The sequence below is a fragment of the Delphinus delphis genome, chromosome 6 (genome assembly GCF_949987515.2).
Source record: "Delphinus delphis chromosome 6, mDelDel1.2, whole genome shotgun sequence".
In the NCBI taxonomy this organism is placed as follows: domain Eukaryota; kingdom Metazoa; phylum Chordata; class Mammalia; order Artiodactyla; family Delphinidae; genus Delphinus; species Delphinus delphis.
Genome location: NC_082688.1, coordinates 1,871,781 through 1,887,928, shown reverse-complemented (window position 1 = coordinate 1,887,928; position 16,148 = coordinate 1,871,781). Strand labels below are relative to the sequence as shown.

Genomic DNA, 16,148 nt, shown 5'->3' with positions numbered 1-16,148 from the left:
CGGCTCCGTGGATTTCCCCGGGCACCCAGGCTTGACCTCCCGGGGCCGAGTCTTCGCCGGGCTCCGCCGCCCCCCACCCCTTTCTCTCCTCCCGCGTGGAGAGCGCCCGGGGCCGGGGGGGCCTGTGCAGATGGGTGTCCACAGCCACCCGGGCAGGGGGCTGACGGGTTCCATGTCTGAGGCGTGACCAGTCCTGGTTGGCAGTCCTGACCCCTGGGCCTGGGCGGGGACTTGCGGGGGCCGCCGTGAGAGGCATGCGGGCTGGGGGCGTGGTGCACGGGGGGGGCAGGTCCCTGGGAGGCTGAGGAGGAAGGAGGGAGACTCGGCCACCAGCCATGCGCACCCGCCACGTGGGCCGAGCTGGACCTTGCTGGCCAGATGAGGGCCAGGAAGGGGGTACCCAAGTGGAGGGGCACAAGGGCTGGGGACCCCTCCTTGAGGCTTCTCTGTGCAGGGCAGGACGGTGGGGGAGTGTTCCCTCGGGACACGTGGGCACCGCCGAGGGGCGTCTGCCCCCTGACTTGGCCCAGGCCCAGCCTGGCTTGTCTGAGTTGCTCCTTCAGAGAGAAGGCATTTGACCAACTCCCCAGAGGGACCCTCGGATTCCCGTGACCCGGCTCTGGGTAGCACCTGCAGAGGAGGTTGGGGTTCAGGTCCAGTGGGGTGTGCTGGGGTGCAGTGTACAGTGGATGCGTTGGGGTACAGTAGGGTATCCTGGGGTGTAGTGTGCAGTGGGGTACACAGATATACTGGAGTACAGTGGGTGTACCAAGGTACAGTGTACGCTGAGATGTGCTGGGGTGCAGCGTACGCCGGGTGCACTGGGGTACAGTGGTGTGCACGGGGCTATACTGGGACATGAGGAGCGTGCTGAGCTGCTGCGTACAGTGGGTGCGCTAGGAGCAGTGGGGTACGCAGAGATGTGCTGGGGTACAGTGGGTGCGCTAGGTGCAGTGGGGTACGCAGAGATGTGCTGGAGTACGGTGGGTATATTGGGATGTTGTGTGCAGTGGGGTGCGTTGGGTACAGTGTGCAGTGGGGTGTCCTGGGGTGCTGACCGCCCTGCACCAGGACCTGAGAGTGGGGAAGGGCCCACGCCACCAGCTCCTCCCCCTGGGCCCTTCTTGGGCCTTTGACCAGTGGGGGCCGCTGTGGTCAGGCCAGGGCCCCCGACCTGGCAAAGGTCAGGGAGGTGCTGGGGCTCTGCCCCAGTCCCCTCCCGTGGGCCCATCACCAGGGGAGGTCCAGACGGCTGCTGCCAACACCAGGTATCACACACTATGCCTAGAACAGGCTTGAGGAAACACTTCTTGGAGATGCTGGGGCAGCCAGCCGCGGGCAGAGCAGCGCCATTGAACTTTCAAGGTGACAGCGGCATGAATTTCTGCATCGATAGGAGCTGGAGCCTGGTCAGAGGGGGAGAACGTTCACAGCCCTCCACCCTGGTGGACGACGACAGGGAGGTAGGGGTGGGGAGCAGGGACCTGGGCCAGCGTGCGCCTCACCTCTGCCTGTGGACCACTGTCCTGCATCCCATCTGCTCAACCGCCACCTCCTACATGCAGCCCTCCAGGGTGCCTCTGGGTAGCACTACTCTGCCTTCAGGGTGCTCAGTCCCTCTGCCTCCTGTGTCACGGTCTTCACACAGAGTGTGCCTGAGCAGCTGCCTCACCTGGACAGTCTTATCGCACCCACACAACATCCCTGAGGGTGGCGGGGCCGCCTCTACCTGACATCTGGGTGAGGGGAGGCACAGGGCATGGCATCTGGACCAGGCGTTTCCGGGCTCTTGGTGCCTCTGTCTGGTCAGGGGGTGAGGACTGGCCACAGTGATGCCCATGGGCTGCTTGTGGGGTCCTGACCTGCCAGTGGGGCAGATGCAGCTTGGAACGGAGGCCGTGTGGCAGATGCCAGGTGCTAACCCAGAGCAAGGCAGCCCCGCCCCAGGGCCCCCACCCGGCAAGGGAGAAGCGGGGCTGGACCATTCCCACCGCGGGAACCTGGCTACAGGGTCGTTGTCGTGCTGTCAACACTGGAGTTTCCGTTATGGTGGAACGTTAAGCCCTCGCCTAGCCAGCATGCCGGCCACAGTGGGCTCGCGGCCGAGGTGGGGGCAGCGGCCCGTGGCCTCCGGGTCCCACGTTACCCTAGTGACGAGACGGGCCATCCCCACCCCCTGCCTCCTCGTTCGACAGCAAAATCCTGCCAGTCCGTGTGGTCTGTTCCCAGGATGCTGGGAGCCCGGGTAGGGGCTCAGGGCATCTGGGGGTCATCCAGGGAGGGGGCCCACTGCCAGCCTGTTTGCCTCGACCATCCCGCGGGCTGCAGCGAGTCTCCAGGCTCAACCACCAGGGGTCTCCAGATAAAGCAGCTGACCATTGGCTTCTAGAACATTCTATACTAATGATACGGCATGTTTTGAGCCAAGGGCCACACAGGCCACATGTAATCCTCGTGGCCGCCGTGACAGCCCAGGCTGGGGGCCTGTGAGCATACGCCTCTGCGGGGCCTGGAGGTCCCTGGGCACTGAGAAGGCGGCAGCCGGTGGGCAGGTCCGCTGGGGGCACGTGGGGATGTGGCAACCAGGGCCTTCTGTCCGAGGTGGCAGCGCTGACCCTGCTCTGGCAGCGGGGAGGGGCCCGCCGTGTGGGGGGCTTTGGGCTGCAGCCCCCGCTGGCCCCGGGCCCACTCTTCCTGCCCGCCCCCCAGGGTCCAGGTGGAGTTCTACGTCAACGAGAACACCTTCAAGGAGAGACTTAAGCTGTTCTTCATCAAAAACCAAAGATCCAGTGAGTGGGGCCTTCAGGGTGGGGGGCAGGGCGGTGGGAGTGCCCCTCACCTCCGGCCCGCACCACGTTCCACCCTGTGGGGACCCGCCGCCCCTGGCAGCCGGGTGGCACCGTCTCAGCCCCTTCACCCCGAGGGGCTCCCTGGCCCCTCCGTGTGGCCCCACCCTCCCGCTGCGGGTACCTTCCACCTGCATCCCAGCAGGAGCTTGGCCCCCTGGGATGCAAGATGGGGTGCGGAGGTGCCCGTGGGTCCTGGTCCGTCAGTCTGTCCATTGCTCCCCTCACCCCCCCCCACCGGTGACACCAGCCCCGGGAGCCCTCTGTACCACGTCCGTGAGGCGGGACAGGGTGAAGCCTCTCAGAGGCCGGCCCAGCAGAGCCACCCCGTCAGTGCTGGCGGGGCAGCCGGTGCGGAGGCCCAGGTGCAGAGGGCGGAGTGCGGGCTGGGACGCCGGCCCGTCCGGAGCCCGACCACCGTCCCGCCCCCACAGGCCTGAGGATCCGGCTGCTCAACTTCTCCCTGAAGCTGCTGACCTGCCTACTCTACATTGTCCGCGTCCTGCTGGACGACCCGGCCCTGGGGATCGGATGGTGGGTGACCTGCGGGCCCGGGGCTGGGCCTTCCTGTGGGCCCTCTGCCGTTACAGAGGCCGATGGGGTCCGCACAGGGGTCCGTGCCCGGCGCCCTGTGCCAGGGCCTTGGGGAGTCCTTCCTTCCCCCATGGGCCCCCACCCAGTACCCCTCCCCAACAGAGCCGTGGCCAGGATGCCACCCTCAGGCTCCAGCTGACCCGCCGGCTCAGCACGGGCAGGGGTGTCCTTGTCGTGGACGACGGCTGCCTTTGCAGCCACACCCGGACCTGGACAGAGCTCTCCTTGGGGGTCTGGGATGCCCCCTCCCTGCTCGCCCAGGGGTGCGCTGGGGGGTCTCAGCGAGGGGCCCTGGGTCGCTCAGCAGCTCCTGCTGGGCAGGCAGGGGTGCCAGGCCTCGGTGGGGGGAGGACGTGAGTCTCGCGGTGCAGGGCAGGGGTGTGCCTCTTTCTTGGGGCTCCACCCGGTTCCCCTTGCCCCTCCCAGCCCACCTCCCCATCTGCTCCGGGAGCCTCTCTGGACTCCCTCGTACCCAGATGTGGGGTTCTGGAAGGTTCTGGAACGGTACTGCTTCCCTCTTTTGCTCTGTCTGGGGGTCTCCCCAGCTTTCTCTCCCGCCTCTGGTTGAGAGTTTCACCTCTGCTCTTGTGTTTTCTGATTTCTGAGAACGCTTCATCTCCAAGCGCCGCTCCCCCTGCAGGCGCCCTGCCATCAGCACTTCGGGTTTGTCTGAACCGCTTTCCTTTCTTACAGTTCCCCCTTCTGCTCAGTCTCTGCTCCCCCGAGCTCACGCTGAAGGGACTTCCTCAAGCGTCTGGCCACTCACACTAAGGTTGGGCTCTCGGAGGCCGAGGGCCCTGTGGTCAGGGTGTGTGGCCAGTTGGTCACCACCGTCCCCTGGGTCTGCCTGGCTCCTCAGGGCAGATCCTTCCCCTCTTCCCTGCAGGGTAAGGCCTGGCCCCTGGGCTCCTGCCCGCTGAGCTGGGAAGGAGGCCAGGGTCAAAGTTCACAGTGCAAGCTTGTAGTTACCTCCCCACCACGTGCAGCGGGGTGGGTTCCCCAGGCCAGACCCTCACCCACTCCTGAGAACAGACCTCCTGTCTTCATCAGGAGTGCAGGAGGACAGATCCCACCGTGGTGGTTTGAGAAGGAAACCGGGGTTCTGACTCTCCAAGCACTTTCCTGGGTTCATCCCACCTTCTCCCACTCCCAGAGGCGTCTGGGACATGTGGCTTTACATTCCCACAGGGACCGGCTCTGTTGTATTCATCGCACAGCACCTGGCACATGACGGGTGGGTGGGAGAGCGAATGGATGGGTGGGGGGGGGCTGGTAGATGTATGCGTGGGATGGATGGACAGGTGGGTGGATGGATGGAGGGATGAAGAGATGGATGGATAATGGATGACTGGGTGGACGGATGAGTGGATAGAAGGAGGATGGATGGGTGGGTGGGTGGATAGAAAGGTGGATGGCGGATGAGAGGGTGTATGTGTGGATGATGTAAGGACGCTGGATGGATGGGTGGATAGATGGCGGGTGGATGGGTGGGTGGATAAATGAGTGGATAGAAGGTGGATGGTGGATGAGAGAAGGGTGTATGGGTGGGTGATGTAAGGATGGTGGATGGATGTGTGGGTGGACGGATGGGAGGGTGGCTGGATGGAGGGTGGACGGATGGGAGGGTGGCTGGATGGAGGGTGGCTGGATGGAGGGTGGCTGGCTGGAGGCTGGCTGGATGGAGGCTGGCTGGATGGAGGCTGGCTGGATGGAGGCTGGCTGGATGGATGTGTGGCTGGCTGGCTGGATGGATGGATGGAGGGTGGCTGGATGGAGGGCGGCTGGCTGGCTGGATGGATGGATGTGTGGGTGGACGGATGGGAGGGTGGACGGATGGAGGGTGGCTGGATGGGAGGGTGGCTGGATGTGTGGGTGGCTGGATGGAGGGTGGACGGATGGAGGGTGGCTGGATGGAGGGTGGCTGGATGGGTGGATAGATGGATGGATGGATGGATGGATGGATGGATGGATGGCTGGATGGAGGGCGGCGGGATGGAGGGGGGCTGGCGGCCGCTGTGGGCATTGAGTTTGCAACCACAGGCTCAGGCTTAGGAGGAAGTGCGTCAGTTGAGAAAAAAGGAGGAGGGAGCTGCCGGTCACCATGGGGCTCTGAGAGCGAGGTCCTGTTGGCCAGTGACCCTGGCTTTGCTTGTAATCTGGGGCAGAACTAGCGCGTCTGCCAGGCCCCGCCACCCTCCCAGTGGGCATCCAGGTGGCGTGGGGAGGCTTGTCCTCGGCAGTGACTCAGGGACCTGCGTCTCGGAGCCGGCACCACGGGGCAGGAGCTCGGCTCTTCTGCGTGTCTCGCGCACATCGCCCGGCCTTGTTTCGGCAGCTCTGGCCTCCAGGAGGCCCTGAGTGCTGCAGGGTCCGTCGCTGGCCACGCGCAGCCCTTTCTCTGCTGGCAGCCCGGGGGGAATCCCCACTCCCTCCTGGGCTCACCTCTTGTGTTCTCCTCACCCGGCCTGCCCCTCATCCGTTAGAGAGCCTCCGAGAGCGTCTGCAGGGTGCGAGCAGCTGCCTGTCCCCCAGGTGTTAGAGTACAGACGCCTGTCTGAGTTGTGGGGGCCCTGGTTGGGGAGAGTGTGCCCCCCATACGCCCTAGGCCCGTGGCAACCCTGGGAAGGGTCTGGTCCCTTCGGGGGCGGTGCTGGGAGGGGCCGTGGCCGGCCAGCTCCGTCTCTCCACAGCTGGGGCTGCCCGAAGCAGAATTACACCTTCAACGAGTCGTCCTCCGAGATCAATTGGTGAGTTTGCCACCCAGCTCCCACTCAGAGGCCCAGGGCCGGGTCGGGTGGACAGAGGGTGACACTGCCCAGCCCCCCAGGATAGATGCCCAGCCGCAGCCCGTGACCCTCCTGGGACCCCCGGGCCCTGGCCAAGCAGCGGGCAGTGGCGGGATGGCCCCTCAGCGTACAGCCCCTGAGGCCCGGGAGCAATCTAAGAGTGACAGCAGGGTCAGCAGCAGCCGGCCTGGCCCAGCCCTCACGGACCGTGGGTGGGAGGGGAGATGCAGTGAGGACCTGCCGGAGGGTCGATCGCTGCCTCTGCAACTCACGGCCCTTTAGCCAAAGAGAGCAGGCGCCCAGTCGGGCAGGGGGAAGTGACGCCAGAGCGGCGGGGCGCCCGGTCCACAGGCCAGCATGTGTCCCAGGGCCTTGGCCGCCTTCTTGATGGAAGCTTCTCCCTCCCAGCCTCCCCAAACCCAGAGCCCCCCTTTGGCCTTAGCCTGCACCTACGCCCCTCCCCTGGCACCCCCGGCCCAGCCTCGCAGAGCAGTCCTGGTACTTGGCGGCAGCAGGACCCAACGTACCAGACCTTGAGCACTGTGTCCCCAGCTCCGCAGCTTCTCCCGCTCTGGCCCAGTCGCCCTGTCCCTGGAAGGCACGCACAGCTGGGGTGGAAGGGACACGCCAGCCCCTCCCTTCACACCCGGCCCTGGAAGCCTCTCCTTTCTGGGCCTGTGCCTCGGAGTGGCGGCCAGGGCAGCTCCTGAGCCCGGGCCCAGCTCTCGTCCAAGCAGCCCTGAAGGCCCGGGGATTTCAGAGTCTGTGTCCCTCGGCCCAGGAAACAACAGCCCAACGCCTCCACTGCGGCGGGGGCCCTCCCACCCCACAGGGGCCCACGGGGGTCAGGGCCTTGGCCGTCTGGGGTCTGGCTCTGCACTGAGCACGGCCACCCGACCCCTCCTGCTGGTCTCGCCGCAGCCTTTGTCCTGGGGCTGCGTCTGGGCAGGGACACCCCCACCCAAGTCACTCCCCTCCCCTGCTGGGTTATGGACGAGGACCTGAGGTCGGAAACCGGGGAGCGTGATGGCCAGCACCCCTGCCCCTGCGGGGACGGGCGTAGGAGCCTGTCCCCGGGAGCCCAGACGAGAAGGGGAGGCCACCTGGGCCAGCTGCGGACTCTGAGCCCACGGCCCGTCCCCAGGGCAGCCCGCTTAGGCCCTGGCCTCACAGGCCCCGCCCTGGGGCCCCCTTTCCCCGGGCACCTCCCCTTCCCTCCTGCCCTCGGCCCCTCCGAGGGCAAGGCTGCTGCCCTCCGTCCAGCTCAAGCAGCAGCCTGCGGTCAGTAGAGGCCCAGGGCTCACCTCCCTCTCTCCCCAGGGCCCCCATCCTGTGGGTGGAGAGGAAGACGGCTCTGTGGGCCACTCAGGTGAGTGGAGGCAGCACGGCTCTGGGGGGCCCTGCCTGCCCCGGCCCCGCTCAGAAGCTCCGGCCCCTCCCCACCCCAGGTCACCGTGGCCGCCGTCAGCTTCCTGGAGACCACGCTCCTCACTTACCTCAGCTACAAAGTAAGTGCCCCCAGGCCTGGCCCTGCCCTCCCCCCGCACCCCTCCCCCGCACCCCTCCCCCCCACGCCCCTCCCCACACACCCCTCCCTGGCCCCCTCCCCACCCACCTGCTCTGAAGCCCACCCCCCTGGCTCCCCAGGGCAACATCTGGGAGCAGATCTTCCGCGTGGCCTTCATCCTGGAGATGATCAACACGCTGCCCTTCATCATCACGGTGGGTGAGCCACCAGCTGGGGAAGGGGCCGCCGAGCCCGCACCCCCTGACCTGTCTCCTCCGCAGATATTCTGGCCGCCGCTGCGGAACCTGTTCATCCCGGTGTTTCTGAACTGCTGGCTGGCCAAGCACGCCCTGGAGAACATGATTGTGAGCCGCGGGCCGGGCAGCTCTGGGCAGGGTGGGCTCCCCCCTGCCCCGCCCCTCCCCTCCCGCTTCACCTCTGCGAGGCCCCCAGGACCCCAGGGCACAGCTCGCCATGCCCTGGCCCTGTGGGGAGCTGGCCAGCTTCCTTTGGTGCCCAGGAGGCCGGGCTGACCGGTGGACAGACGTGTCTCTGTCACCACGAGATGCCCTCACACCTCCTTCCTGACCAGCCGGAGCCCCAGCCCTGATGCCCCGGGAGAGTCACCCAGGCCTGTCCCTGCCCCTGGAATCGTGGCTGGAGGAGGGAGAGGGTGAAAGTGCAAGCGAGCGCAGGCGGGGCCCCGAGACACGGGGCCACGGCAGACCCTGTGCTGAGGTCTGAGCGAGGCCCCTGTCAGCAGGCGGCGCAACGACTGTTTTCTCCCAGGGTGCCCCTCCCCAGCCCAGGCTCCCTCGGCTCACCTCCATCCCCACTGCAAAGTGAGGTGACGGCGCTGAGGTCACGGCCTCTGGCCTGCGCCCCAGGTCCTCCCCTGGCATGGCAGAGGCTGGACGGGGAGGCCGAGCGCTGAGGTCAGGTGGAGCCGCCGCCCCCCCCCCCCCCACCGTTCATTCATTCTCGTGCATCTGGGACGTACGGGGTGGGGTGGGGGGTGGGGGTGGGGGTGGGGGTGGGCCCTGGGCTCCGACCAGTCCCTGCTCTGCCCCTGATAGTGCCACTTCCCGCAGAACGACTTCCACCGAGCCATCCTGCGCACCCAGTCGGCCATGTTCAACCAGGTCCTCATCCTCTTCTGCACCCTGCTGTGCCTGGTCTTCACGGGGTGAGTCCCTGCCAGGCGGCCGCGTCGCCCAGCCCTCGCATCCGAGAAGCCGGGGTAAAGGACCAGAGGCAGCTCGGAGCTCCGGTTCCTAGGCCAGAGCTGCCGAGTCCGGCTCCTCTAGGGCCCGGAGAGACATGGTGGAGGAGGGCACTGGCTGGGGGGACGGGGGGGACCCTCGGCTCGAGGTCCAGCCGAGAATAAGGTCTGGGAGCAGCCTGGGGGCTGGAGCAGAGAGCACGCCCCCCCGGCACGTGCCTGTGCCCTGGGCGAGGACGCGGGCAGGTCCCAAGGCCGTGTGCCCCCCCCCCATGCCCCCCGACACACGCAGACGCACACTCCAGCGGAGCGGGGCGGGGTGTCCGCGGGGCAGGAAGCACCGGGGTGGTCCCGCCTGCCCCCTCCCCGCAGCCAGCGCGTCCACCCTGGGGCGGGCCCCAGCACCGCTGTGTGCCGCGCCACGGTGTATGTGGGGACGGGCCACGGGGCCACGACGGGGGAAGGACTGTCCAGCTCTAGCTGGGCAGGGGGCTGGGCGTGCCCCGCGCCGTCTGACCTCCTGGGGGAGGACGAACTCCGAGGTGGGTGGCAGGTAGGGGCTCGCAGCCTGGGCGGCCCCATCCACCTCCTCTGACCCCAGGCCCACGCTGAACCCACGCAGCGCTGTGTCTGCGCTCCCGTCCAATTTTCCAGGGGCCTCAAAGGCACCTCGGGGCAGGAAAGGAAGGCCCGGGGGGATGCGTTGGGTGTGCCAGCCCCACAGGCCAGGGTCGGGAAGCGCAGAGCTGGACCCGGGCCCAGGCTGGGGCGCCGTGTCGGCGACAGCTGACGTGCTGTCGCGGGCAGGCCCAGCCTTGCCCCAGGCGCCAGGCCGGCCAAGGCCCTGCCGCCACCCCCATCCCCGGTTCCAGGACCTGCGGCATCCAGCACCTGGAGCGTGCGGGCGGCAACCTGTCCCTGCTGACGTCCTTCTACTTCTGCATCGTCACCTTCTCCACCGTGGGCTACGGAGACGTGACGCCCAAGATCTGGCCGTCCCAGCTACTGGTGGCCATCATGATCTGCGTGGCCCTCGTGGTGCTCCCGCTGCAGGTGTGAGGCCTGCCCGGCGGGGCCGAGAGGGGCGAGGAGGGGCGCCAGTCCTGGGAGGGGCCGCAAGGCCAAGACCCCGACGGGGACACGTGGGGCCTGCCGGGGCCTCCTGGGGGCCTGTGGCTAGCGAGGCCCGCAGCCGTCAGGACAGTGGGGGGGGCGTGCTCAGACGGCTCCCCCGGGTCCCTTGCGGAGTGTGGAGCGTGGGGGGCTGCCAGGGTGTCCCGCGGGCTGGGACAGGAGTCCTTAGCCGGGGCAGCGGCAGCAGCTGTCAGGACCCCGTGGGGCACCGCTGCTTCCCGTCGCCTGTCAGCAAGGCCAGTCTGCCGGCTGAGCCAGCCGTGTTTAGATACAACGGGTAGAGGCCTGGAGAGGGGGCCGGTGGCTGCAGGCGCCCCCAGCCCTCCAGAGGGCAGGAGAAGGCCCAGGGGACGGAGCAGGATGGACTGGGGGAAGCCAGACCCCACGGGGGACACTCAGGATTTGGAGGGACGGGGCAGGGGAGGTGCCTAACTGTGGCTGCAACGGGGGCCAGTCCACCCCCGGGGTCCTCTGCTGACCCTGAGCTCAACTCCCCACCCCCGCCCTGTGGCTCGGAGCCCCCAGCCCCAGCTGACACCCCCCCCTTCCCTGCTTTCCCCCTGGTCCGGAGCACAGCCCACCCCCTCCAGGAAGGCCAGCTGCATGCGAGGGACACCCGTGGGCCAAGAGCCCTAAACAGAGGTCTCACCCCCATCCCCGCGCTCGCCGGAACTTGCCTTCCTGGACCTGGTTCAGCAGTGGCCTCCTCCCTGGCCTCCACCTGAAGCCCCGTCCTCCCCCCATTCCCCCCGCCCCCGGCAGGGCCCCCGCAGGCCACAGAGCACCTCAAGGTGGGCCGTCCACTTTCCCGGGGCCCTGGCTGCTTGTAGAATCCATGTTCACATCTTATTATATTTTTATACAATCATGTTTTTCTAAATCGTATTTTTAATATTTTAGATATCTAAATTTATATATGTTAATTACTTTTTGTTATAAGTTAAGTTGCATTTTTAGTTATATAGTTATGAACATCATTATTTGTTTTATGTTTTTAATTCTAATTAATCATATTTCTTTAAGTTTAATTTTATATTTTTACATTACTACCCGGAACCTTTTCAAGCCTGGCAAGTCTGTCCCACTCAGAAGCTACATCAGGAGAGAGAGGGGACGATCTCCCCTCCCCGGGGCAGGTTGTGGGGCTGGGGGCTGTCCCCCGTGTGTGTGCCCCCCGTGAGTGCACAGAGGGGTTGTGTGTGGTTTCAAGTAAACGGTGACTCAGAAGCTACATCAGGAGAGAGAGGGGACGATCTCCCCTCCCCGGGGCAGGTTGTGGGGCTGGGGGCTGTCCCCCGTGTGTGTGCCCCCCGTGAGTGCACAGAGGGGTTGTGTGTGGTTTCAAGTAAACGGTGCCAGGTAAGCTGGCTCCCGCCCCCTGGCATCCTGGACGCCTCCGCAAGGCTGTGCCCTTGTCCCACGGCTGCGGAGCTTCTGTTCCTGCGGTGCTCTGGCCCCCACGCTCCTGGCGGGTGCAGGGGCCGCTCAGGGCTGGTGTTTACATCCCATCACCCAGGCCAGGCTGGTGCCCAAGCCCCAAGGAGAGGGAGGCCGCAGGGCCCGGCATCGGAGGCACACACCGTCCTCCAGGGCTAGTGGAAGGTCAGGACCCGCGAGACTGAGTAATCTGTTGTCAGTGATGGAAAGGGACAGTCTCGGTTACCGTCCTTCGTTCTTTCTTTAACCACGTTCACCAGTTAGCGCCCTTAGAGACGGTGACAGCGGAATGCCCACCTGTAGATGTTCCTTGCAGAGTAACAGTGACGACAGCTGACAGCATCCTCCCCGCTCAGGGCTGAGTTTCACACATCAGCGCGGTGCTTCCTGCAGCTGCCGGAACAGAGCACCCCACAAATGGGGGGGTGGGGGCTTACACAACAGAAATTTACTCTCTCACAGGCCAGAGCCAGAGTCTGAGACCGAGGTGTCAGCAGGGCTGGTCCTGGAGGCTTGAGGGGAGGCTCTGCTTCCGCGTCTCCAGCTTCTGGTGGCGCCATGGTCCTTGGCGCCCTGGGGCTTGTGGCCGCCTCCCTCTCAGCTCTGCCTCCGTCTCCACGTGGCTTATTCCTGCACCTCTGTGTCCTCTCGTTACGGGACACCGGCCACTGGAGGTAGGGCCCACCTTAATCCAGTCTGAGCTCATCTTAACTCATTACATCCTCAAAGACCCTATTTCCAAATAAGGTCACGTTCGGAAGGCCACACCCGTGACATGGGAGGCTTGAATCCAGGTGTCTGCCGTCAGAGCCCCAGTCCTGCACAGGCCTCAGGGATCACCCTGGGGTCTCCGGCCCTTCCTACTAGGGCCCAGTCCTGTGCTTCAAGGCCACAGGGCCTTGTCACTGGAGCCTAGTAGGTGCTCAATAAATTCAATGAGCTGATCTCCCCTTAGCAAGATACAGCATGTCACCCAGAGCAGGTGAGAACCAGAGGGTGTGGCTGCTGCCATTCATTTAAAATTGTGTGGAAAAAAAATGAACGACCTCAGTGCTTTCACGGGGTCTGGCTGTCACCCAGACGGGAAGTTAGACAGTAGCGGCAGGTCCTGGGCAGGTCAGCACCCCGGTCAGCTCCGTGGAGCCTGGAGTCCCCTCACCGCCAGCCCACCTTTATAGATGTGTCACTGTCCTACTTACAAAGGGCTCTCAACACCCAAAGCTCACAGCCAGGAGGTGTGGGCCAGGGTGGACGGCACCCCCAGACGGCAGCCTCCAATCAGCCACACCCTTGACCTGGGCTCAGAACCGTGGTACTCAAAGTGCTCCTTCCATGCCGGGCACCTGGGTCCCTCATTCTAGGCCTGAGGCTTTTCTCAGACACGTTTCCAGGTTTCTCCAAAACGTGTCTCAGGTGCTGACGGAGACCCAAGGGGCTCAGTTACCTGGATGCTCGGAGCGTATAGTTCGGCACCCACTAATGGTTGCTTGGCCTCCTGGCGCTGGGAGCTGGACCTGCCACATCTCTCACTACCCCACACACTGGCGGGACCGTCCACTCTGCCCCCACCTGGCCCCTTGAGCGACCTGTGCCGCAAACTTTGCCTGTGGTCTTCCGAGACGTGGTCGGGACGCAGCTCCCGGAGCCCCAGGCCTCCTGGAGTTCACACGCTCTTACCTGCAGTTTGAGGAGCTCGTCTACCTGTGGATGGAGCGGCAGAAGTCGGGGGGCAACTACAGCCGCCACCGGGCCCAGACGGAGAAGCACGTGATCCTGTGTGTCAGTTCCCTCAAGATCGACCTGCTCATGGACTTTCTGAATGAGTTCTACGCCCACCCCCGGCTGCAGGTGAGGCCCCGCCCACGGCCCCACCCCACCCCAGTGCCCCCTGAGCTCCCTGGGCCTGGGTTTCCCTGCCTGTGCAGTGGAGCCCCGGTGGTCTCCCGCACTGTGGGGGTGGGTCTGTGGGGTCCTGCCTTTCCCTCCTGCCAGATGCACCATCACAGAGAAGGCTGGGGCTCCTGAGAGGCGACTGGTGTGGAAACACTAGGAAGGAGGGTGGGCCGGAGCCGAGCAAGCCTGCCAGCAGGGCTGACGCCCTCCTACCTGCAGGACTACTACGTCGTCATCCTGTGCCCCACCGAGATGGACATCCAGGTGCGCAGGGTCCTGCAGATCCCCCTGTGGTCCCAGCGGGTCATCTATCTCCAGGGCTCCGCGCTCAAGGACCAGGACCTCATGCGGGCCAAGTGAGCGCCGGCGGGGGTGAGGGTGCGGTACCGCGCCGGCCGCACGGGCAGGCCAGGGAGGGGCCCTCAGGCGGGCGGCAGCTCCCTCTCTGTGCCTGTCACCCACCCGGGCGGGCCAGGCCCCCCGCTGACCCCGGCAGAGCCGCCTGGGCGAGCCCCCCAGCCTCCTCCCACCTGCCCGGCTGTTCATCTGGGGGCCTGGGGGCAGCTGCCGCTCTGAGTCAGGTGGGAAGCCGAGGCTGTGGGCAGGTTTTCTCCTGAAGACGAGGTGACAGGGTGACTTGAGGTAAGGAGGCTGAGTTGTGAATGGAACTTTCCAGAATCTGCTGCAGCACACAGACACCCCGGAGGCTCCCCCATCACCCGTCAGGATTTTATTCCAGAGCCTGACGTAACCTTCGAGGTGAAATGTGGGTTGTGTGGAGGCCAAGGAAGCAGGAGGCCCGGCAGCCGGGCCCCCCCCACGCCTACCTTCTGAGCCTCGGGCCCCACAGGCTCGCCCAGGAATCAAGGCCCCAGACAGGGACAAGTTGGGGTGCCAGGTGACGGGGTGGGAGCCGCCAGGCCCCCCAGCCCTGGGGCGTGGACAGTGTCTCAGCCACCCTTTGTGCAGCCAGGGGCTCTGGGGGCATGAGGGGAGCAGAACGGGTCATCCACAGGCCTCGGGCAGCCTGTCCCGGGAGAGGACGGGCCAGCAGGCAGGGTCCAGCCTCTCTGCCACCAAGTGGGCCCTTCATTCCGTGCCCCAGCCCCACCCCGGGTCAGCAGGGGCCCATCCTCAGCCCATCCAGGGCTCCTAAGAGTGAGCTGGGGTCTCAACAAGGCCCAGCTCTTCCCCTGACGGCCGAGACGGGAGCACCACGGACGGCCCTGGTGGTGCTCAGACCCGGTGCTTTGCAGGATGGACAACGGGGAGGCCTGCTTTATCCTCAGCAGCCGGAACGAGGTGGACCGCACCGCAGCGGTGAGCGCCCCCACCACCTGCTCGCAGGCCCCGGGGTGGGGGTGGGGGGGCGCCTGGGGGCAGAGCCCCTCCCCCAGGCTGCTGCTGCCCGTCAGCACCGACGTGGCCTCCCTGCCTCAGGACCACCAGACCATTCTGCGCGCCTGGGCTGTGAAGGACTTTGCCCCCAACTGCCCTCTCTACGTCCAGATCCTCAAGCCTGAGAACAAGTTTCACGTCAAATTTGCAGGTATGTTTGGCCCGGAGGGGGGCGCCTGTGTGCTCACGGGCGAGCGCGTGGGGTGCGGGATAGAGGCAGAGCCCATGCAGGTTCTGCACCTGGGCCTGGGGGCCAGGGCGGGCAGAAGCAGTGTCTGACGAGCACCTCTGTGGGCGTGCCCGAGCTGGGCGCCTGTGCCGAAGGCCTGTGCTGGACACCTGGGGGACCAATGAACAGGCCCCCCCGCCCCCAGCCCTGGAGCTCTCGGTCAAGCCCGGAGACAAGCACAGGAGAACCGAGACGATGAACCGGCTCCCAGGGGCAGGGCACTGGATGGCGCTGAGCAGGGCGGGGAGGGGTTCTGGGGGGTGCTGGGCAAGGGGGCGTGTGCCGTGGGGCAGCAAGAGCCTGTGGTGGCCCTGGCGCTCCTGCCCGCAGAGCACGTGGTGTGTGAGGAGGAATGCAAGTACGCCATGCTGGCCCTGAGCTGCATCTGCCCGGCCACGCCCACCCTCATCACGCTGCTGGTGCACACGTCCCGAGGCCAGTGAGTGCTGCCCCCAGGGCTGCGCGGCCAGCGAGACGGGGGCTGCTGGGGGAGCGGGAGGCGTTGAGGAGACCTGTGATGGGAGGGGCCGAGGCCTGGGGAAACGACCGCCGTGGACCCAGCTGAGGAAGCGGTCGCTGCCTCGCCAAGCGAGGGGTCGCAGCTGGGGGCGGCCTGGGGGCTGCTGGGAATTGCAGGCGGGGCCCGCCGCGGAGCAGAGGGCCGTAGCGGGGGCAGCAGGAGAGCCCTGGGATCTAGGCACCGCGACGGGGTCCGGCGGGGCTTGGTTTGTAAGAGAAGACGCGTTTGGTGTTTGGCACCTGGGCTGGGGTCCCAGGCAGAGCCTGAGGCGAGGGGCTGCCCTGGGACAGAGGAGGGGCACCATCTTCTCTCTGGGAAAAACAGGCTGGGGTGTGGGGGGCCCCGACGGGTGGCCTCGGCTCCTTGTGGGGCCTGGGCGGCCCTGGGGGAGGGACCAGGCAGGGGAAGAGGGCGTGGCCCGGGGTTCCTGGGAGGACACAGGCCGCAGAGGCCAGTCTTGACTCTGAAATATTTTGACACTCCTAAAAATCAGACCATTGTGTTTACAGCTTTTTAAAACTGGCCAAGGACCCATCAGGCCACCCAGGTCTAGTCTCAGCCAGACGGGGAGGGGCTGGGGTC

At 66.0% G+C, this 16,148-nt stretch overlaps 1 protein-coding gene across 3 annotated transcripts in view; it reads left to right on the top strand.

Annotated features, from left to right (window-relative positions):
• The window catches only part of KCNT1 (potassium sodium-activated channel subfamily T member 1), a 69,855-nt gene that overhangs the window by 36,526 nt on the left and 17,181 nt on the right, over positions 1–16,148 (top strand). For all 3 annotated transcript variants that reach the window (XM_060013798.1, XM_060013797.1, XM_060013796.1), the window contains 14 exons: positions 2,710–2,789; positions 3,281–3,380; positions 6,131–6,187; positions 7,547–7,595; positions 7,675–7,734; positions 7,874–7,948; positions 8,015–8,098; positions 8,825–8,919; positions 9,828–10,008; positions 13,210–13,374; positions 13,639–13,775; positions 14,676–14,739; positions 14,860–14,968; positions 15,377–15,485. In XM_060013798.1, the coding sequence (XP_059869781.1) occupies positions 2,710–2,789; positions 3,281–3,380; positions 6,131–6,187; positions 7,547–7,595; positions 7,675–7,734; positions 7,874–7,948; positions 8,015–8,098; positions 8,825–8,919; positions 9,828–10,008; positions 13,210–13,374; positions 13,639–13,775; positions 14,676–14,739; positions 14,860–14,968; positions 15,377–15,485 (1,365 nt within the window). The remainder of the gene's footprint in view (positions 1–2,709; positions 2,790–3,280; positions 3,381–6,130; positions 6,188–7,546; positions 7,596–7,674; positions 7,735–7,873; positions 7,949–8,014; positions 8,099–8,824; positions 8,920–9,827; positions 10,009–13,209; positions 13,375–13,638; positions 13,776–14,675; positions 14,740–14,859; positions 14,969–15,376; positions 15,486–16,148) is intronic.